Genomic DNA, 14887 nt, shown 5'->3' with positions numbered 1-14887 from the left:
GGCTCGTATGCCTCCAAGAAGAGCAATGACTTGAACGTGCTGCCGCGTTCAGGTCTTCGGCGGTAGGGCCCATCGGCGGATGAGGCCCTCGTAGAGTGACCAAGCGATGGCGGAGCTACCTGCTTTGCGAGCCACGCGCAAGCTGACACCATCGAAGAAGCCGAGGAAACCCCTCTGTTGCCAGATGAGCACAGAAGATTGCCAGATGGTTTTGTATGTCTCTGGTCTCAACTGACGCTTCGTCTTCAGTGTGTCAAAAGGTGCCGTCATCAGCGTCGCTAGCGTAGCGCCAAGCGATCCTGCTGTACGATGAGCCTGATGCAAAGTGGAATGAGGGAGCGGACTTGCCTGCAATGCCATCTCGTACGCCTCGGGGAACGTCACGATCACCGATACGTATCTTGCCCACGATGGTCTTGCTTCGCTCGTAGAAGACGACAAAGAGTCCGGCGTAGGGCGCGTCTCTGAGCGCAGTGGGCACGAAGCCAGACCAGAGTGCTCGTACCCCGGCGATCTGGCCAGTTTGCTGCTGGGGTGCCCAGATCGTTCTGAAAGAGGCAATCAGGCCCTGGCGAGGGTACAGAGAGGACTGCAAAGCACGGCCACATGTTAGCGCGTCATCGAGTGCGCAAAGATGGAAGGAGCGCTTGCTTCCATCCGGGTCTTGAGGACGGTGACGGGCATGAGAACGAAGCCGACGAGTGTACGGCTGATGCTGCCTGCGAGCAGATCGCCAGTGGGAGTCAGTTTGGGCAGAGCTGTCTGCTTTGTCAGGCCCGATGATGGCGATGCGGCAGGATGACGGGGTGCGAATTGGGGCAGGGTCGAGAGCCAGAGCCTCGATCGGGTGAGCATGAACATGTAGCATGCTACTCCCGGCACGTTTCTGGTCTCGCAGGCTGTTGTCTCAGTGACTGTTCTCTGGGCGACTGAGCAGGAGGAGCATGCAGACCTTGCAATGGTGGGCAAAGTGCCGCGCCAGAGACCGAGTATGCCATCGTCCTTGACGACATGGACTGCAGCGCTGACGATCCTGACCTGCTGCGTCGATGGCGAGCCTTGCTGTAGCCTCGTCTTGACCACTGCTCCGGAGTTCAGCAAGGCTGATGCGAGTGCAGCAGGGCGCTGTGAGACTGACGATCGAGTGGCTGGAGAACGACGCAGGAGGCGAGGCCAGAGAGTGCGCCGGAGAGCAGATGGAGATGCGCAGGGGGCAGGCGAGCTACTTGGGTTGCATCCCCTCGGCCGCCATCTGACATGCCACACCCTCGCTCGCTCTTTGGGTCGTCGCCTTGTCTCTCTCGCGCGCGCGTCTCTCTCTTCGTCGATCCATCATCCATCATCATCACGACGAGCTAGCGAGCAGGCATGAAGCCGAGATGTCAATGTGCCTGCGCACAGCTGGCCCACATGGCGAGGAGCTTCTCGACGAGCAGCAGGGCGAGTGTGATCAGGAGCGTCTATAGCAAGACGACGGGCAAGCCTCGATACGCTGTTCCTCCCCGACTGAGCCGTCTGCCGCCTGCAAAGCCGAGACAGTTCCTCAGCAAGGTGTGTCGCGTAGCACATGCCGAGGGCGTGGAGAGGCGCTGATGCGGGAGACACAGGTCGAGCTGCCCGATGCGTCAACGCTCATGATCCAGTCGACTTGTCCGAGAAATGTACTGCCGCTCACCAAGTCGACGGTCACCCATCCGCTCTGGGGCTTCACGACTCAGAGCAGGCTACGAGATGGACAGGTCCAGGACGAGTCCGGTCGGCTGGCCAAGTTTGCCGCCAGGTTCGGTGCAGCACAGGACACGCCAACGGACGAGTACGATCAAGCTTTCACAGAGGCAACAGCGGACGATATTGCCAAGACGGGCAGACTGGCCAAGCTGGCACCCCAGAGCAAGAAGACCAGCAAGCGACGATGATGATGATGATCATGCAGGCTTCTCATCTGAGTCTGAGATGCATGACGCCTCTGGCAAAGGATGGCTCCACCACCTGGCCACCTTGTTGCGTGATCTCGATCTTTCCCTGAGCGACCAAGCGTCGAGCAGCTTGCCTCACGAGCTCTCGATCTGGCTTCTCGTCCATCCTGGCCTCCACCTGCTCGCAAGTCACCGTCGTCTCCTTACTTCGACCCTCTTTGCGCTCTTTGGCCTGTGAAGCGAGCATCGTCATGATCTCGAGCTCGATGCTTCGCTCGAGCGAGTCTGGTCTGTTGAGCGCTTGCTTGTGAGCCTTGCACGATTTTGAGCAGTACCTGATCGTCGCCCAATCGTCCTGTCAGCAGCCAAAGGTACTCAAGCCTTCAGCTACTCCGCGCGTCTTGACAGGCCCATGTCCAGACTGACCGCCCACTTCGCTCGAGGCGAGATGATCCGTCCGCAGTTGCGACATAGCTTCTGCTCCTCCATCAAGTCATTGTGTCTCTACAACGTTCGCAAAAGCCTCCGTCGCACCGACAAGGGGTGTCAAGTCGCGCTCGAGCTCGAGCATCAACTCCGTGCCAAGCCCTCTTTCCGCCACCGTCTTGCCTGCTCATCATGCTCAGCGCTCCACGTTTTGCATCGGCTGAGAAGATATGCGGGTGCTCGTCCTGATGCTCGCGCTCGGCCTTGCGATCGAAGCTCATCAATACTATCCTCGACACTACTTCATCACAGGTACGGCCGCACCGCTCGCCATGACGGTACACTGACCGTGCTGCAGGTCGCATCAAAGGTCTGCGCACTCCACCGCGAGAGATGCTGGCGCTGGTGCTGACACGCGCGCGAGAAAGCGGACTGCTACTCGAAGAATGCCAATACAAAGATCGCTCGACTCGACTCGGGCGAGTTCAGCATGGAAGTCACTGTCCCCGAACACCTCGAACGACCGTCTACAGACGTCTTCTCGCACAACGTTCGCTCGAGCAAGGTCAATCAGCTCCTCATGTTCCCTCCGCTCTTTGCATGGCAGATGCGACTCGAGTCAGTCTTTGCCATTCCCAGCACGCGCCTGCTCAGCGTGACTTGGGTCAGGCTAGCTGCAGAGACGATCGACAAGTGGGGAAGCCGTTGTTGCTCAAAGACCGCCAATATCACCTTGGACATCAGTCTTGGGCAATCGACTTGGCTTGCGAGCGACCCCAATATCTTCGAGCCCATACTCAAGTGTAAGAAATGGGGAGTGTCATGTATCTGGCCCAGCGAACTACGACAATGCTATATTCGCAAGATGATGCAGGGCTCGACCTTCGATGTACGTGAAGGACCTCACCATGTCTGACATGATGCCGCTTCCAAAATGGTATTGATTCTACTGCCGCTCTGACTGAGGTTTGTAGAAATGGTGCCATCCTGCTGGTTGCCATCGCTGCGATCCTGCTCTCAAGTCTTGGAGTTGTACACTGTTTTCACTCTATCTCGCGCCGTTGCTCCTTATGAAACTGCTTGGGTGAGTCTGCTCTCGATCGCTCGGCCCTTGGCCCATGATGTCAGTCTATGCAATCGCCCTCGTAGCGCAACATGACACGCGTCGAGAAACGTCAATCGACCGAGTCTTTCTTTGCTCTTGACCGCTCGAAGATGTCACGAGCGACTCGAGCCAGCAAGACCAGCCCGAGTAAGCTCGCACCACGGTCGGCAATCGACGCCGACGGCAATGATCGCACGCCGCTCGATGTGGCGGAAGTGCCGGACACTGCAATGCATGGCGTCGACGGGAGCGAGGATGCACCTGCTCTGCCGGCTGCTCAGATCCACACAGACTTGGATCATGATCCTATCGTCAAAGTGAAGCTCTCTTCTTCGTCAGAGTTCAGCTCCGCAAGCTGAAGCAGTCGTGCAGAGTCTGCCAGTCTATCTTGTGCCCAACTTGGCAAGCAAATTGGCCTTACTACAATATCCTCACAAGCCTGCCCGAGTAGGCGGCAAACCAGCCCACAAGCAGCCGCTTCTCCCGCCTTGCTACCGAGAGCTCACCGATGTACCCAAGACCTATGCGCGCTACAAGCCACGGTCGGGTCAATTGGAGTTGTCCATACCGCTCGAGGGCAAGAATGGCCAGAAATACGAGAGGTTCGATCGGGAAAAGGCGGAAAAGTATGCAAAGGGTGAGGAGAACAGCAAAGATCGCTTCATGGCTGCTCAGGCTGCCGATGAGCCCGATCAGCATCTCCTCCAGCGAACGAGCATGAAGGGTGATATCAACCCAGATCAGACTCAGTACTTCGTCGCAGCTATCACCAATGGTCAGGAGCGCCAACATCAGCCTGCCCAGATCAAACTGATGGCTGCTGCCTTGCGACAGATGAGATCCATCTGACGCCCCTTTGCTCTACCCTCCAGATGCGCGTCAATCCTGCCTACATAGAACCTCACGACGACGATCGCACACGGAGAGGCAAGAAGCGGGCCGATACAGACGGCGAGTCATCAGAAGAGGACGATCTGACCAGCCGGCCGAAAGCAAATGGAAAGGAAAGAGCGCAAGAGCAGCCCAGAGCGGTTCAGATGAGCGTCGTGGCAGATGAGAACGCTGCGCCTACTGGTCCTCGCGGATTCGTCGCGCCTACCCGTTCCAATCCTTCCCTGTTCGCGCCACTCCGGGCGGCAGAAGCCGAAGACTGGGAGGAGCTCGCTTACTACGATCAAATGGTCAGCGAGCGTGTTCGACCACTGGTCAATTTACTGATGATGCATTGGTGAATAGCATGATGAGACCGATAACGTCTACAAGCAACTCTGGGCAACGAACGCCGTGGAACTCGTCAGCGACTCGCGCACGCTTCAGCATCTTTTCTAGAGTCTTGCAAAGTGAAAAGTGTCAACAACAATCGCAGCATATCTTCAGGGCGCTAGGGCTGTACAGCACGTAAATGTTGTTGTATGCCATTGATGATCCAGTCACGCTTGACGCTCTGTTGCTCGCTCTGCTCTCGGACGCTAAGTCGCCAATTGGACAGATCGTAGATGCCTGCTCTCGGCAGCCAGGCAGTCGTTGCAAGCTCAATCTGCTCCAATGGGCTGACTGACGCCTCGAGACGCGTCTTTCCCACGAGCATCGCACTGGATCCATCTATCAGCATAGGTCCCGCAAGTACCGCCCTGGGCTTACGTTGTCTCAGTTCTGTTTGTGCTGGTCTTGACGTTCAGATGTGCTGTAATGGCTAGATTCGAGGTGGTAGACACGTTGATGCACCGTATTGAGAACGGAACAGTCTTAGCTCTTCGCGACGGGGGCATATCGACTGAGCCTGGCGCAACGAGGGAGACACGTAGCGGACAGTCGTTGCTCACGAGGTGCGACCGCCGCAGGCTCGCAATCAAAGCCGTTTTCTCCACTTGCGATTCTTCGTACAAGCCTCCCGCAGTGCTCTCAGCGGCTTGTAGGATCTCGCTCAGCACATCCTTGGCCGGCTCAACCTGAAGCTCGGCCTGGTAGATGTAGCCGCTTCGATCGGCATCTGCAAGACACCAGCCGACTGCGAGATCGATCGTGCCTTCCGTTTGACTTGTGAAGGAATGGGGCAAGAAGTCGACAGGGACCATTGAGAAGGCTGCAGAAAGAGACTTGCGGCGATGAGCGGCGCGCAAGCTGACGAGATGTTCGTATACGCCGCTCGGCAAGTGATCCGCTGTTGTAGAGACGGTAACCGAAATCGGTCCCGGTGCATCGGCCAGGACTGACTCGTTATTCAATAGCTTCTTGATTTGTTGCGCTGTGAAGTCAGAAGTCTGAGCAGACAGGCTCCCCTGATCGGTGGAGGGCAGCTGCTTGAACACGACCGAGCAAACAAGGTTCTGACGCGGCGCGAGTCGTGCTGTCTCGAACGCAGGCGAAGATGAGAGCTGCCATCCTGGACCAGCAGCGAATAGCGTCGTCAAGACAAAGGGGAGCTCGAGATGGCTATTAGATACTTCGATCAAGAGATTTCGCTCGTCACGTCCAACATCGTGCCACCAATCCAGCACACGCAAGGCAATAGATGGGTCGACAGTGAGCCGATGACTCGCTTGAGCAATATACACCGTCCCTTGCTCCTGTCATGCACCACTTCAGATGAGCTAGAGGGCGCACAGTACATAGCCCACCTTTGTTTCGTAGGCCGCCAGGACAGTGATATCCTCTGTAGAGCTTCCGTATATCCAAACATCGAGCGATATGCTTGCATTCGCTTGGAGCGGCTGTAAAAGGACGTTCGCCGACAGCCGATCGGTCTCGATATTGTTTGCAACATGCCGCGTATCGCAAGCAGCATCATATCTGATGCTTGTCCCGTCATCTTGCTGTCCCATTTGCACCATCGAGAGGATATGCGGATGGCTGGAATGCAAGCGCAAGCTCGTCAGAGGTACCTGTCCCGGGTTACTGAGTACGAGACATGCCCGTGACCTTTCGCCCGCCAACGACCGCTCCGGCAGTTGCAGCTCCATCTTGAGCGAGGGCAGCTCGTCCAGCACGAGCACAGAGAGTGATGTATCTTCTGCATATGAAGCCTGAACACGCTGCTCGAGCGTCTTCTGCAGTCGCGAGCCCTTTCGTCTCAGGCTGTCCCGACATTGCAGCATGTCGTTGAGCAAGAACTCGATGTGATCGACTGTAAACTGCAGCGCTTTCCGCGCTGTCACAGAGACCTCAATCTGCGTGGATTTCAGCTTCTGATCGCCAGAAATCGCCATAGCAAACCTCTGAGACTTCGGCCGCCAGGAGCTCGACTCGATCAGGGCACACGAAAGACAGCGAGTCATCCTCAAGGATGTGGTTGGGCTCTCTCACGTCTTGACAGACGATGCGAATCTTCGTCAGCGAAACAGTCGTGTACAGAGGGTTGCGCAACCGAACAGTCAAGCGCAGCTTATCTGCGTTCGGTCTGATGTGAGCCATTTCAGAAATGCTGCAACCCAGGCAACTGACCTCCTAAGCCTGCTGTACGATTGCCACCTTGTCGTATGATACGCTCGGGTCTTGACCGATCTCGAAAGAGTCTCTGGATATAGTCTTCAGGTAGCAAAGCGCAGTGCGTTCTGGCCGTGACTTGCTGATGCGGCAAGTCCAACCGGGTATACACCGGCTCAGCAAACGCGTTCTGCACACATACGTCTCTAGAAGCAAGCGCAGTCTTGCTCGAATCGTCCAGCAGCTGTGTCGGCTTACGTCAGTCATTTTAAAAGGCTGTATGTGAGCAGACTCGCGCACCTTCCACGCAGTCGATAGTTCCTGTAGCATTTCCGAGTCTTCCTGAGCACCACTGAAAGCCGAAGGAGTCGACTTGCGAAGAAGCAATACTATAGACTCGATTGCCTTGAGAGGATGTCCCGTTGCGCAAGCTTGCCGGATGAGACTGCGCATTGTCTGCTTCTCAATGCCAGGCCATTGTAAGCCATTGCTTGCATCGATGATCACCTCGAGGCAGTGCGTAGATTGTGGACGATGACCGGCTTGTTCGTAACGATGAGCCGCCATGAGCATGGTGCGTGCCTGACGTCGACTTGATCGAGCACCGGCTTGTCGAAGCGCCAATGCAGCTTGCTCGAGCCACAGAGCGCTTGATATCTCGTCGATCTGTCCAGCAGCAGAAATGAGAAGCAAAGAAGCTCGTGCGTACTCTCGAAGGCTCGTCAGTATTTCGGCATAAAGGCATATTGCGCGCAGCCCATCGAGCGCCGTCTTGTTCTCCTTCGTACGAATGGCGTCTTCGGCGAATTGTAGAGCTTCAGAGACCAAGGCGGGTTGTACTGCAGTCGATTGCAGCATCGAGCAGAGCAGCGACATGCCGGCCATTCTCTGTTTGGCTAATTCAGCAAGTCCAGAGGTTGATTCGATGAGCATACAGATGAGCTTGCAAAACATCTGTATGCTTTGCTAGGCTGGACATCGCGTCTATGTTGGTCGTAAGTGTGACTGGCCAGCTTGTAGTCTTGCATCATGAAAGCGTAATCTGCGAGCCTGCGCGTCTGTGCCTCGGTGCTGATGTGCGAATATCTGAGATTCTGGTCAGACTGCCGATACTTCAGACCAAAGTCGACACACATGTCTTTTATCGGATCATACCCCACGCTGGCAGGTATAGCTGGTGAACCGGCGCGGGAGGGGGCAGCAGAGCCTGAGCCGAGAAATTTACGCCCGGCGCTGAAGAGTCGGGAGGTGAGACCACGCCGAGAAGCTGCAAGCTGTCCGGAAGCATCACACTCAGCATCGGAAGATGCTAAAGGGAAGCATGGCGGACCGATTCATTCCATTGGACAAGGCACCTTTCCATGTGCGGCACAAGCGACTGCACCACAAATTCTCGTAGGAAGAGCTTGATGACGACCGCATCTCGATCTCCGAGCATTGCACCGGGCTCAACGAGGCTCTGAGCAGCGTTGGACTCCCGCGATGCTGTTCGCGCATGTTGGAGCTCGTCATGTCGTGTTGTCAATGCTGTGTCTTGCTGAGAAGGCAGACAGGCATTCCATAGCGTTGCAAACCCGTCTGAGCGCGTGTTGGGTATCTCTGATTCTGCTGACCACCGTTCAGAGAGTGGTCCTGCTATGCCTCGGTTGGCAGCCGCGAAGGCACATATGGGCAGAACAGCGCAGTGAACGCCGTAAGCTCGCTTGACTTGCTCGAGCAACTCTTTCGTCGCATTGGAATCATCGTGTAAGTTGTCGTGGAGGATGACATAGTACCGGAACATGGAGGGGTCGATGTACTTCTTGTCAGCAAACAAGGTCTCGCGAGACGTCGCCGCATAGAGACGCGCGAGCGATTCGAGCGGCGAAGGCTCGGATGCAGATACGCAGAGCCAGGCTGAGAACGTACTTGAGCGTGGCTCATGGACGTACGAGGAAGCTTGCCTGCTACGGGATGACCAAACGTGTCGTAGCTTGTGATAGGTCGTCGCGCAATGACGGCTTCCTTGAAGATGCGATACCATGGTCGCTCTTGAGCTTCGTCGAGGCCTTGCGCAAGCCAAGCATCTGACTGACGAGATATACGAGTCCCCAAGGCATCGAGCAAGTCGCCCGCCGCCTCCACTTCGCCGGTCACCTCGAGGTCGTCTTGGAGGATATCCTCAATCTCATTGAGCAGCAGCGGGAAGACAGCGTGCTGCTGAGAGTCGTAGGTCGAGATCCTCACAGCGACTGCACGACCTCGATGGGGTATCAGCATTGAGCAGCTGATGACCTGATGGAGCTCGTGCCTCTTTCGACGCTATGCTCCCAAGGTCTGAGTAGTGTGGACAGGTTAGGCAGGCCATTGCGCTGACAGATCTGGTGGACGCTCTCTGTAGCAAAGATGGCAATCCGAGGACATGTGGCCTGCTCGACCGAGCTGACCATCCGTCCTCAGGCCTTGGCGAGATGTCAGCCTTACGCGACGCGGCCAAAGACAGTCGTGGCGAATTGCGCGGACGCCGCTATCCACGTGGGTTGCAAGTCTACATACAGATGCATGACACGAACATCATCATGAAAGGGAGTGCACACTTTCCCGTCTATGCGTTCTGAGCTTGTTGCTTGTTCGCGCTCGACTCCTTGAGCGCGAGAAGCTGTTTGCTCCTGAATGCCTCGTAATGGATCTGTGCTGTTGTCTCGATGAGATCCTGTAGATGCGTCCTGTCCAGTGACAAAGGCATCAGAGACTGAAAAGCTCGGATCCGACTGGCCTGACCTCGTAAGAAAGTTGCGCAGATAATTGAATTCGCAATGCGCTTCGTCTTCGACGTTGACGATGCCCCATCTGTTCTTGCGACCTCGAACAGTCTTGCCGTTGATGATCACACTGCGCTCTGAGCCGACGACGGCAAAGGGCGCCATGTTCTGACAGTCGGGGTGAGCGATGAGTGCCGCAGGACAAGGTGAAGTGGGCTCACCCTGATGTATTCATTCAGCTGGACTTCTGACTCGTCAAGATCTTCAGAGTCAAAAGGATACAGTCTGATCTTGTGATGAGCCAGCTCGGCTCTGATGCGTTGCTTGAACACTTCGCGTTCTTCGAGCGTAAGCGAGTCCGACTTGGCAATGACCGGAATGACATTGACAATCTCGCTCAATCGCTTCATGACGATCGTATCAATCGGTTTGAGAGCGTGACCGGTGGGCGCGATGAAGTAGAGACAGGCATGGATTCGCGTGTCCTGGATATGGCGGTCGCGCATGGCCGTGAGCTCTTTGCGGAGGTAGGACGAGTGCTGATCCTTGATGTACTTGATGATGCTGTCCCAGCTGTTCAAGAAGCTGACGTTAGGCACAGAATCGCGTGGGTAGCTAACCAGCCCTCGACTGACCAGCCTTCATTGTTGACAAGGTCGCCGAAACCGGGCGTGTCGACAATGTTCAGTCTTAATGTGACATTGTTTTCTTGAACGACTGGACAGCAAGCCAGTGATCAGCGCCCGCAGAGCTGATCACGTCCCACAACTCGCTGTGCGAGACAGATTGGATCTCTGTCGTCTGACGGATAGGCTCGTCCACCTCGAGTCGAGCTTTCGAGTCGAGCAGACTGCGCATTGATTGAGCGCTGCACATGAAATGCAGCAAGACGAGACTGACTGGCTTGCAAAGAGCGTGTTGAGCAGCGTTGACTTGCCTAAGCCTGTTTGGCCGACGAGTATGACCTGCCGTCGTTGCACGAGCCACATCAGTCGCTGGCAGGATAGCACATTTCATGCACGCTACTTACATTGAACTGTGACGAGGGCTGCCGTTAGCACTGTCAGCAAGCCGGCCGAGGGGTCGCTCACCTGGAAACCTCGCTTGAGTAGCTTTTGCTCAATCTGGCGTGTGATCGTATCGAAGCCAACACTGCGAGCGATGAGATGCGCAATCAGCTGGAGCCGGTCAGCCACTTCGTACGCACTAGCTCTGCAGTCTGGTCGGTTCCTGTACGGCCATCTCGACGCTTCTGCTGGCCGGTGCGTTCCAAGTCGCGCGGCAAAACGAAGCGCGTTTGAATTTCAGAGGAGCGTGCGTGCAATTGCGGTCTAATGAGAGTAGTAGTACAACGTGAGCTGACCAGCAGCTGTATGATCTGCGAAAATGCGTGTTGAGCGGTCAATGGTTCATTCTCGGTACTTTCTAAACGCTCTTGCTTTGCTGCACAGCAAAATCGCGAGCGGTAAGACCGGGATGCTGGGTGCCTCTAGGCGAAAGACCTCGAGCTTCGGTATCCGATTCGAGCGGCGCACGGCCGTCTGCGCCGTCAAAGATGTCGCTCAGTGGATCACGAGCGGCGACGTCGCGCTGATTGAAGTTGAGCGTGCGGATGTCGCCCAGAGTCGCCTTGCTTGCGTTGCTCTCATTTGAGCGCGTCTGGCCAAGAGGTGACATAGGCGCCTTTTCTTTTCCAGACGAAGAGACAGAGCCGCTGTCATAAGTCGGACTGGGTTCGTTGGAAAGAAGCTTGATGAGCGTCGGATCCGCAGCCGCATCTGGATCACCGGCAGGCCCAAAGATTCTGAGTTCGTTCAGTGATATCTTGAGAGCGCAAATCCACTTGTTGCGTCTCTGCGCGTGTAGAGCGCCATTCTGCCAGTTCGATCTATACTTGATATCGGCAGCGAGCGTGAGCTTCGTCTGAGCATCGAAATCCTTGATCTGGACATTGATGCCCGGCAGATAATCTCTCCTCTCGCTTTCGACCCAATTCGACATCTTCTCTGTCAAAGCCTCGATCGATTCAAAGGATGTGCCTACATCGACATCGAACGTGAACGTTTCCGATATCGGACCAGACCGACGGATGTTCTCAACGGCTTTGGTATTGAGGAGGGTGTGAGGCATCTGAGAGATCGTACCATCGAGCTTCTTGAAGATCGTGCTGAGCAGGTGCATCTCCTTCACCACCAGTTTGTCGTCTCCAATTCGAACAACATCCCTGCCGATCGCCTCGTACGTCAGCATTGAGCATCTGCAAACGAAAGGTGACTAACCCGACATCATAGGGATGCTTGATGAGCAAGAAGATAATGCTAGCCAGGATCTCTTGAGCCGTCGTTCCGATGAGCCAGGAAAGACCGAGGATGAGTGTACCGGCGGAGGCAATCATCGTATTGAATGACACATCGAGCAAGCCGACAATGATGAGGATTGAGACAATGTACCACAGCGTCATGAGGATTGAATCCACTCGAGCGACTGCGCTGTCGAGATCGCGCATACTCGACGCGAGCGAGAGACGTTCTCTGTGCAGCTCGAGGCATGCCATCTCGAGCTCTTCAAGCGAGACGTCGCCATTTCCATCTCTGTCGAACGTATAGAAAGCGTTTGCGGCGTCTTCGGGCGAGCTGAAGTACCGTTCGATATCGGACTGGAAGAGTGCGTGGCGCTTTGATGGGACGAAGGAGAAGTAGATACGTCTGGCGAGCTGACGGGTCTTATTGCGCGAGGCAAGGGCAGACGTGACCCTCGATAGCGGTGAATTGGGCTGCAAGACACGTTCGCCGGCAACTTCGGAAGCCACTGTACCTAGTACAGTCGCGCTTGTCTGAGCTATCGCTTTGACATGTTGAGCAGCTCGCTTGAGCACACGGCGAGCAGAGTCCTTCTGTGTTTTCGCAAACGCTCCATCGAGCGTATCAGAGCCTGTCGATACTCCATCAGCTGTTGGGGCAAAGCAGAGCAGTAGAGACGTACGGCCAATGTCGTGCGAATTGACGTAGAGTACGGTGAGAGCCGCGATCTGAAACTTTTGAGACGACAGTCTGTCTTCGTAGCTCTTCTTGTGGAAAGCGTGTGCGATAGCTTGCACGATGATCTTCTCGATCAACAGCAAGATGGAAGCAATGAAGATGCCAGACAGAGCTTGGGTAAATTGATGGAGGATGTGCGTCGCCGAATGAGACTGATGGCTCGTGACGAAGACCTGGAAGAGGATCCAGTTGAGCAGCGCCCAGACAAAGATAGCTATCGATCGCGGTAGAGCGCAGAGGTAGTCGATATACATTCGCGTCTCCGGCGCGACGACGGCGATTGTCATTCGCAGCACGACGGGCAACAGAGTCGCAAAGGCGACTCCGCCCCACCAACCGACCCAGACGATGGAGAGCCAGGATGACCACCAGACGAGCGGTACGCCCCAGACTGTTGCATCTTTCGCGGCGGTCAAGCCAATGATGCCCGGTATCCAGAGCAGGCAGAGCACGGGCAGAATGAAGATTGTCCATCGCACGATGATGTGCCTAGATAGGAATTGGAAGCATTGTCTTGAGCGTGGCGAGCTGCCAAAGTCACCCTCTGCGAACTCGAGCTGATTCGTCGATCCATTGGCGAGGGTGCTGTAGAGAGCTGCACCGCCAGGCATAGCGGGATCGACATTGGTATTGGCTCTCGACAGGGGCGGAGGGGTTCTGTATCCATACGCCTTGCTCTCTGCATTCTGTCTGTAGGAAGCACGAGACTCCGCACGAGATGGCTGCTTCTCGCTCTCGTGATCTTTGATGTATCCCAGTTGTGAGCCGAAGTGGGCGTGTGCGCCTGAGGAGCTAGGCGGACTGAGCTGTTCCATCAGAATGGAATCCTCGTTCTTTCTCTCTCGAGATCTGCCTCGCTGTTCCGCATCCGGTGTATAGAAGGAGGCAAAGTTGGGCTGCGGTTGATAGGCGTATTGCGCTTTTGCCGGCGTGCCATGGACTGCCGTCGAGCCAGATGTACTCGTCTCATTCGAGAAACGACGCGTTCCCATGCCGCTGTGTGATACACTGATCGTAGGTGGAGTCACAGGAGGTGTGCTCGTTGATGCTGCTGGTCGAGCGCCTTGGGGCAGAGAGGTGGTTGAGGACTGTCGTGGCGGCGGCTGAAAATTTGAGCTCGAGGGGGCATAGTAGCTCTCGAGCATCTCCCCCGTCGACATGGTAACACCCCACCTCCCCACGCAGTCGGTGATGTCGGTACTATGTACTCTGTCGTCGCCTCGGTCACGCCTTTATTTTGCCAAGGACGAGCGAAACCGTCGATGACATAAACACGCGACTTGCGGCCTTGCGGGCGAAGAGCTCTCCGAAGGATCTGCCTGGGTCTATCAGTCTGCTTCGTCACTCCTGTTCTTCCCCTTTATCATTGTCGCGCGGGGCTGCAAGCCCTCTCCTTGCTCCTCACATCGACATGTCCGCATCCAGCTCGTGCAGCACCTCTTCACTCGATTCATCGCAGAGCTCAGACGCCGCCTCACGCGCACCTCATCGGACCAATGAGCCCAACTTGTCATCGGGCACTTCGCACCTTCGCAAGCGAATCCTCTCCTCAGTTCCCGGTATTCTCGTCTTTGCATGCAAGCCGACCATCGTCTGATGTCTCCGCAGCGCTGCTTCTCGAGCTGTACAAGCCAGCGTTCGAAGCCGACGAGACTACAATTTGTGCCACGCGCAAGGATATCGACGAGCTCAGCGACAAAGGCTCTCTGAGTACGATATCGCGCAATCTTCGGTCAATCGAGACTTGTTCCTTGCGAAGGCTAGGGGACTCATCGAGAGTACAGCGAGATCATTGAGCACATGCTCGAAGAGCATACTGATGTAGTTAAGAAGACGCGTGAAGCACTCGAGAAGATCAAACATAATTTGAGCCTTGAGAAGGTGGGGCGGGCTGCTCTATGTGTCGGCTAGCTCACACATCAAGTGTACGTCAATAGGACAGACGTACGAAACTTCTCAAACAGTACGACGATCTCATGGAGCGTAAAAGAGCTCTTCGCGCAGACTTCAGCCAGAAGCTGGACGTCGAAAGTGAGCACACGATCTTCTCGTATACCGAGAAGCTGATCGACCTCTGCCTCTAGCGATTCGATTCAGCACTGAGATCGAGGAGCTAGCTCAGAGACATGTCAAAGATGCTCAATCGATCGAGAAGCGTCTCACGCAGGAAGCGAAGCCATCCAAGAACGATTATGCCTATCGTCAGCAGCTCATGTCTCTCCTGCAGCTCTGAGATGC

The 14887-nt window shown here is 55.7% G+C and overlaps 8 protein-coding genes across 8 annotated transcripts; 3 read left to right on the top strand and 5 right to left on the bottom strand.

Annotated features, from left to right (window-relative positions):
* Positions 1-48: 48 nt before the first annotated feature.
* On the bottom strand, positions 49-1259 carry L969DRAFT_93310 (uncharacterized protein; the record flags this gene model as incomplete). The annotated part of the gene is made up of 5 exons (XM_014713896.1): positions 49-299; positions 349-589; positions 652-886; positions 953-1082; positions 1139-1259. 5 exons carry the CDS (start codon positions 1257-1259, stop codon positions 49-51), a joined length of 978 nt encoding a protein of 325 aa, XP_014569382.1.
* Positions 1260-1368: 109 nt separating this feature from the next.
* L969DRAFT_46893 (uncharacterized protein) lies at positions 1369-1916 on the top strand (the record flags this gene model as incomplete). Its single annotated transcript, XM_014713895.1, has 2 exons — positions 1369-1551; positions 1608-1916. 2 exons carry the CDS (start codon positions 1369-1371, stop codon positions 1914-1916), a joined length of 492 nt encoding a protein of 163 aa, XP_014569381.1.
* L969DRAFT_353804 (uncharacterized protein) lies at positions 1552-2528 on the bottom strand. Its single transcript, XM_014713894.1, has 2 exons — positions 2343-2528; positions 1552-2271 (listed from the first exon to the last, which is right to left on the bottom strand). Exons 1-2 carry the CDS (start codon positions 2403-2405, stop codon positions 1939-1941), a joined length of 396 nt encoding a protein of 131 aa, XP_014569380.1. The 5' UTR covers positions 2406-2528; the 3' UTR covers positions 1552-1938.
* Positions 2529-2572: 44 nt separating this feature from the next.
* On the top strand, positions 2573-4776 carry L969DRAFT_93307 (uncharacterized protein; the record flags this gene model as incomplete). Its single annotated transcript, XM_014713893.1, has 7 exons — positions 2573-2654; positions 2771-2960; positions 3012-3231; positions 3492-3764; positions 3820-4222; positions 4282-4628; positions 4684-4776. 7 exons carry the CDS (start codon positions 2573-2575, stop codon positions 4774-4776), a joined length of 1608 nt encoding a protein of 535 aa, XP_014569379.1.
* L969DRAFT_617541 (uncharacterized protein) lies at positions 4747-9299 on the bottom strand (the record flags this gene model as incomplete). Its single annotated transcript, XM_014713892.1, has 11 exons — positions 4747-5039; positions 5089-6014; positions 6066-6614; positions 6661-6833; positions 6889-7114; positions 7171-7758; positions 7806-7956; positions 8005-8144; positions 8201-8766; positions 8802-9101; positions 9161-9299. 11 exons carry the CDS (start codon positions 9297-9299, stop codon positions 4829-4831), a joined length of 3969 nt encoding a protein of 1322 aa, XP_014569378.1. The 3' UTR covers positions 4747-4828.
* Positions 9300-9454: 155 nt separating this feature from the next.
* On the bottom strand, positions 9455-10853 carry L969DRAFT_93305 (uncharacterized protein; the record flags this gene model as incomplete). Its single annotated transcript, XM_014713891.1, has 9 exons — positions 9455-9575; positions 9631-9779; positions 9833-10184; positions 10247-10328; positions 10385-10461; positions 10512-10576; positions 10642-10647; positions 10703-10763; positions 10819-10853. 9 exons carry the CDS (start codon positions 10851-10853, stop codon positions 9455-9457), a joined length of 948 nt encoding a protein of 315 aa, XP_014569377.1.
* A 183-nt stretch (positions 10854-11036) lies between these two features.
* On the bottom strand, positions 11037-13809 carry L969DRAFT_16135 (uncharacterized protein; the record flags this gene model as incomplete). The annotated part of the gene is made up of 3 exons (XM_014713547.1): positions 11037-11835; positions 11891-12542; positions 12594-13809. The coding sequence occupies 3 exons, from the start codon at positions 13807-13809 to the stop codon at positions 11037-11039; spliced, it is 2667 nt and encodes an 888-aa protein (XP_014569033.1).
* A 251-nt stretch (positions 13810-14060) lies between these two features.
* L969DRAFT_46642 (uncharacterized protein) lies at positions 14061-14882 on the top strand (the record flags this gene model as incomplete). The annotated part of the gene is made up of 4 exons (XM_014713890.1): positions 14061-14208; positions 14258-14427; positions 14614-14680; positions 14734-14882. 4 exons carry the CDS (start codon positions 14061-14063, stop codon positions 14880-14882), a joined length of 534 nt encoding a protein of 177 aa, XP_014569376.1.
* Between the last annotated feature and the right edge of the window lie 5 nt (positions 14883-14887).

This window comes from Mixia osmundae (genome assembly GCF_000708205.1).
Source record: "Mixia osmundae IAM 14324 unplaced genomic scaffold scaffold_3, whole genome shotgun sequence".
NCBI lineage: Eukaryota > Fungi > Basidiomycota > Mixiomycetes > Mixiales > Mixiaceae > Mixia > Mixia osmundae.
This window is presented reverse-complemented; position numbering and strand designations above follow the sequence as displayed.

What these genes read in the sequence shown, in the direction of transcription:
- L969DRAFT_353804 (XM_014713894.1), bottom strand. Translation starts at nt 2,405, where the DNA reads ATGGAGGAGCAGAAGCTATGTCGCAACTGCGGACGGATCATCTCGCCT. An exon ending in CGCCTCGAGCGAAGTGGGCG is followed by an intron (nt 2,272 to 2,342) that starts GTCAGTCTGGAC and finishes GGCTGCTGACAG; the next exon opens with GACGATTGGGCGACGATCAG.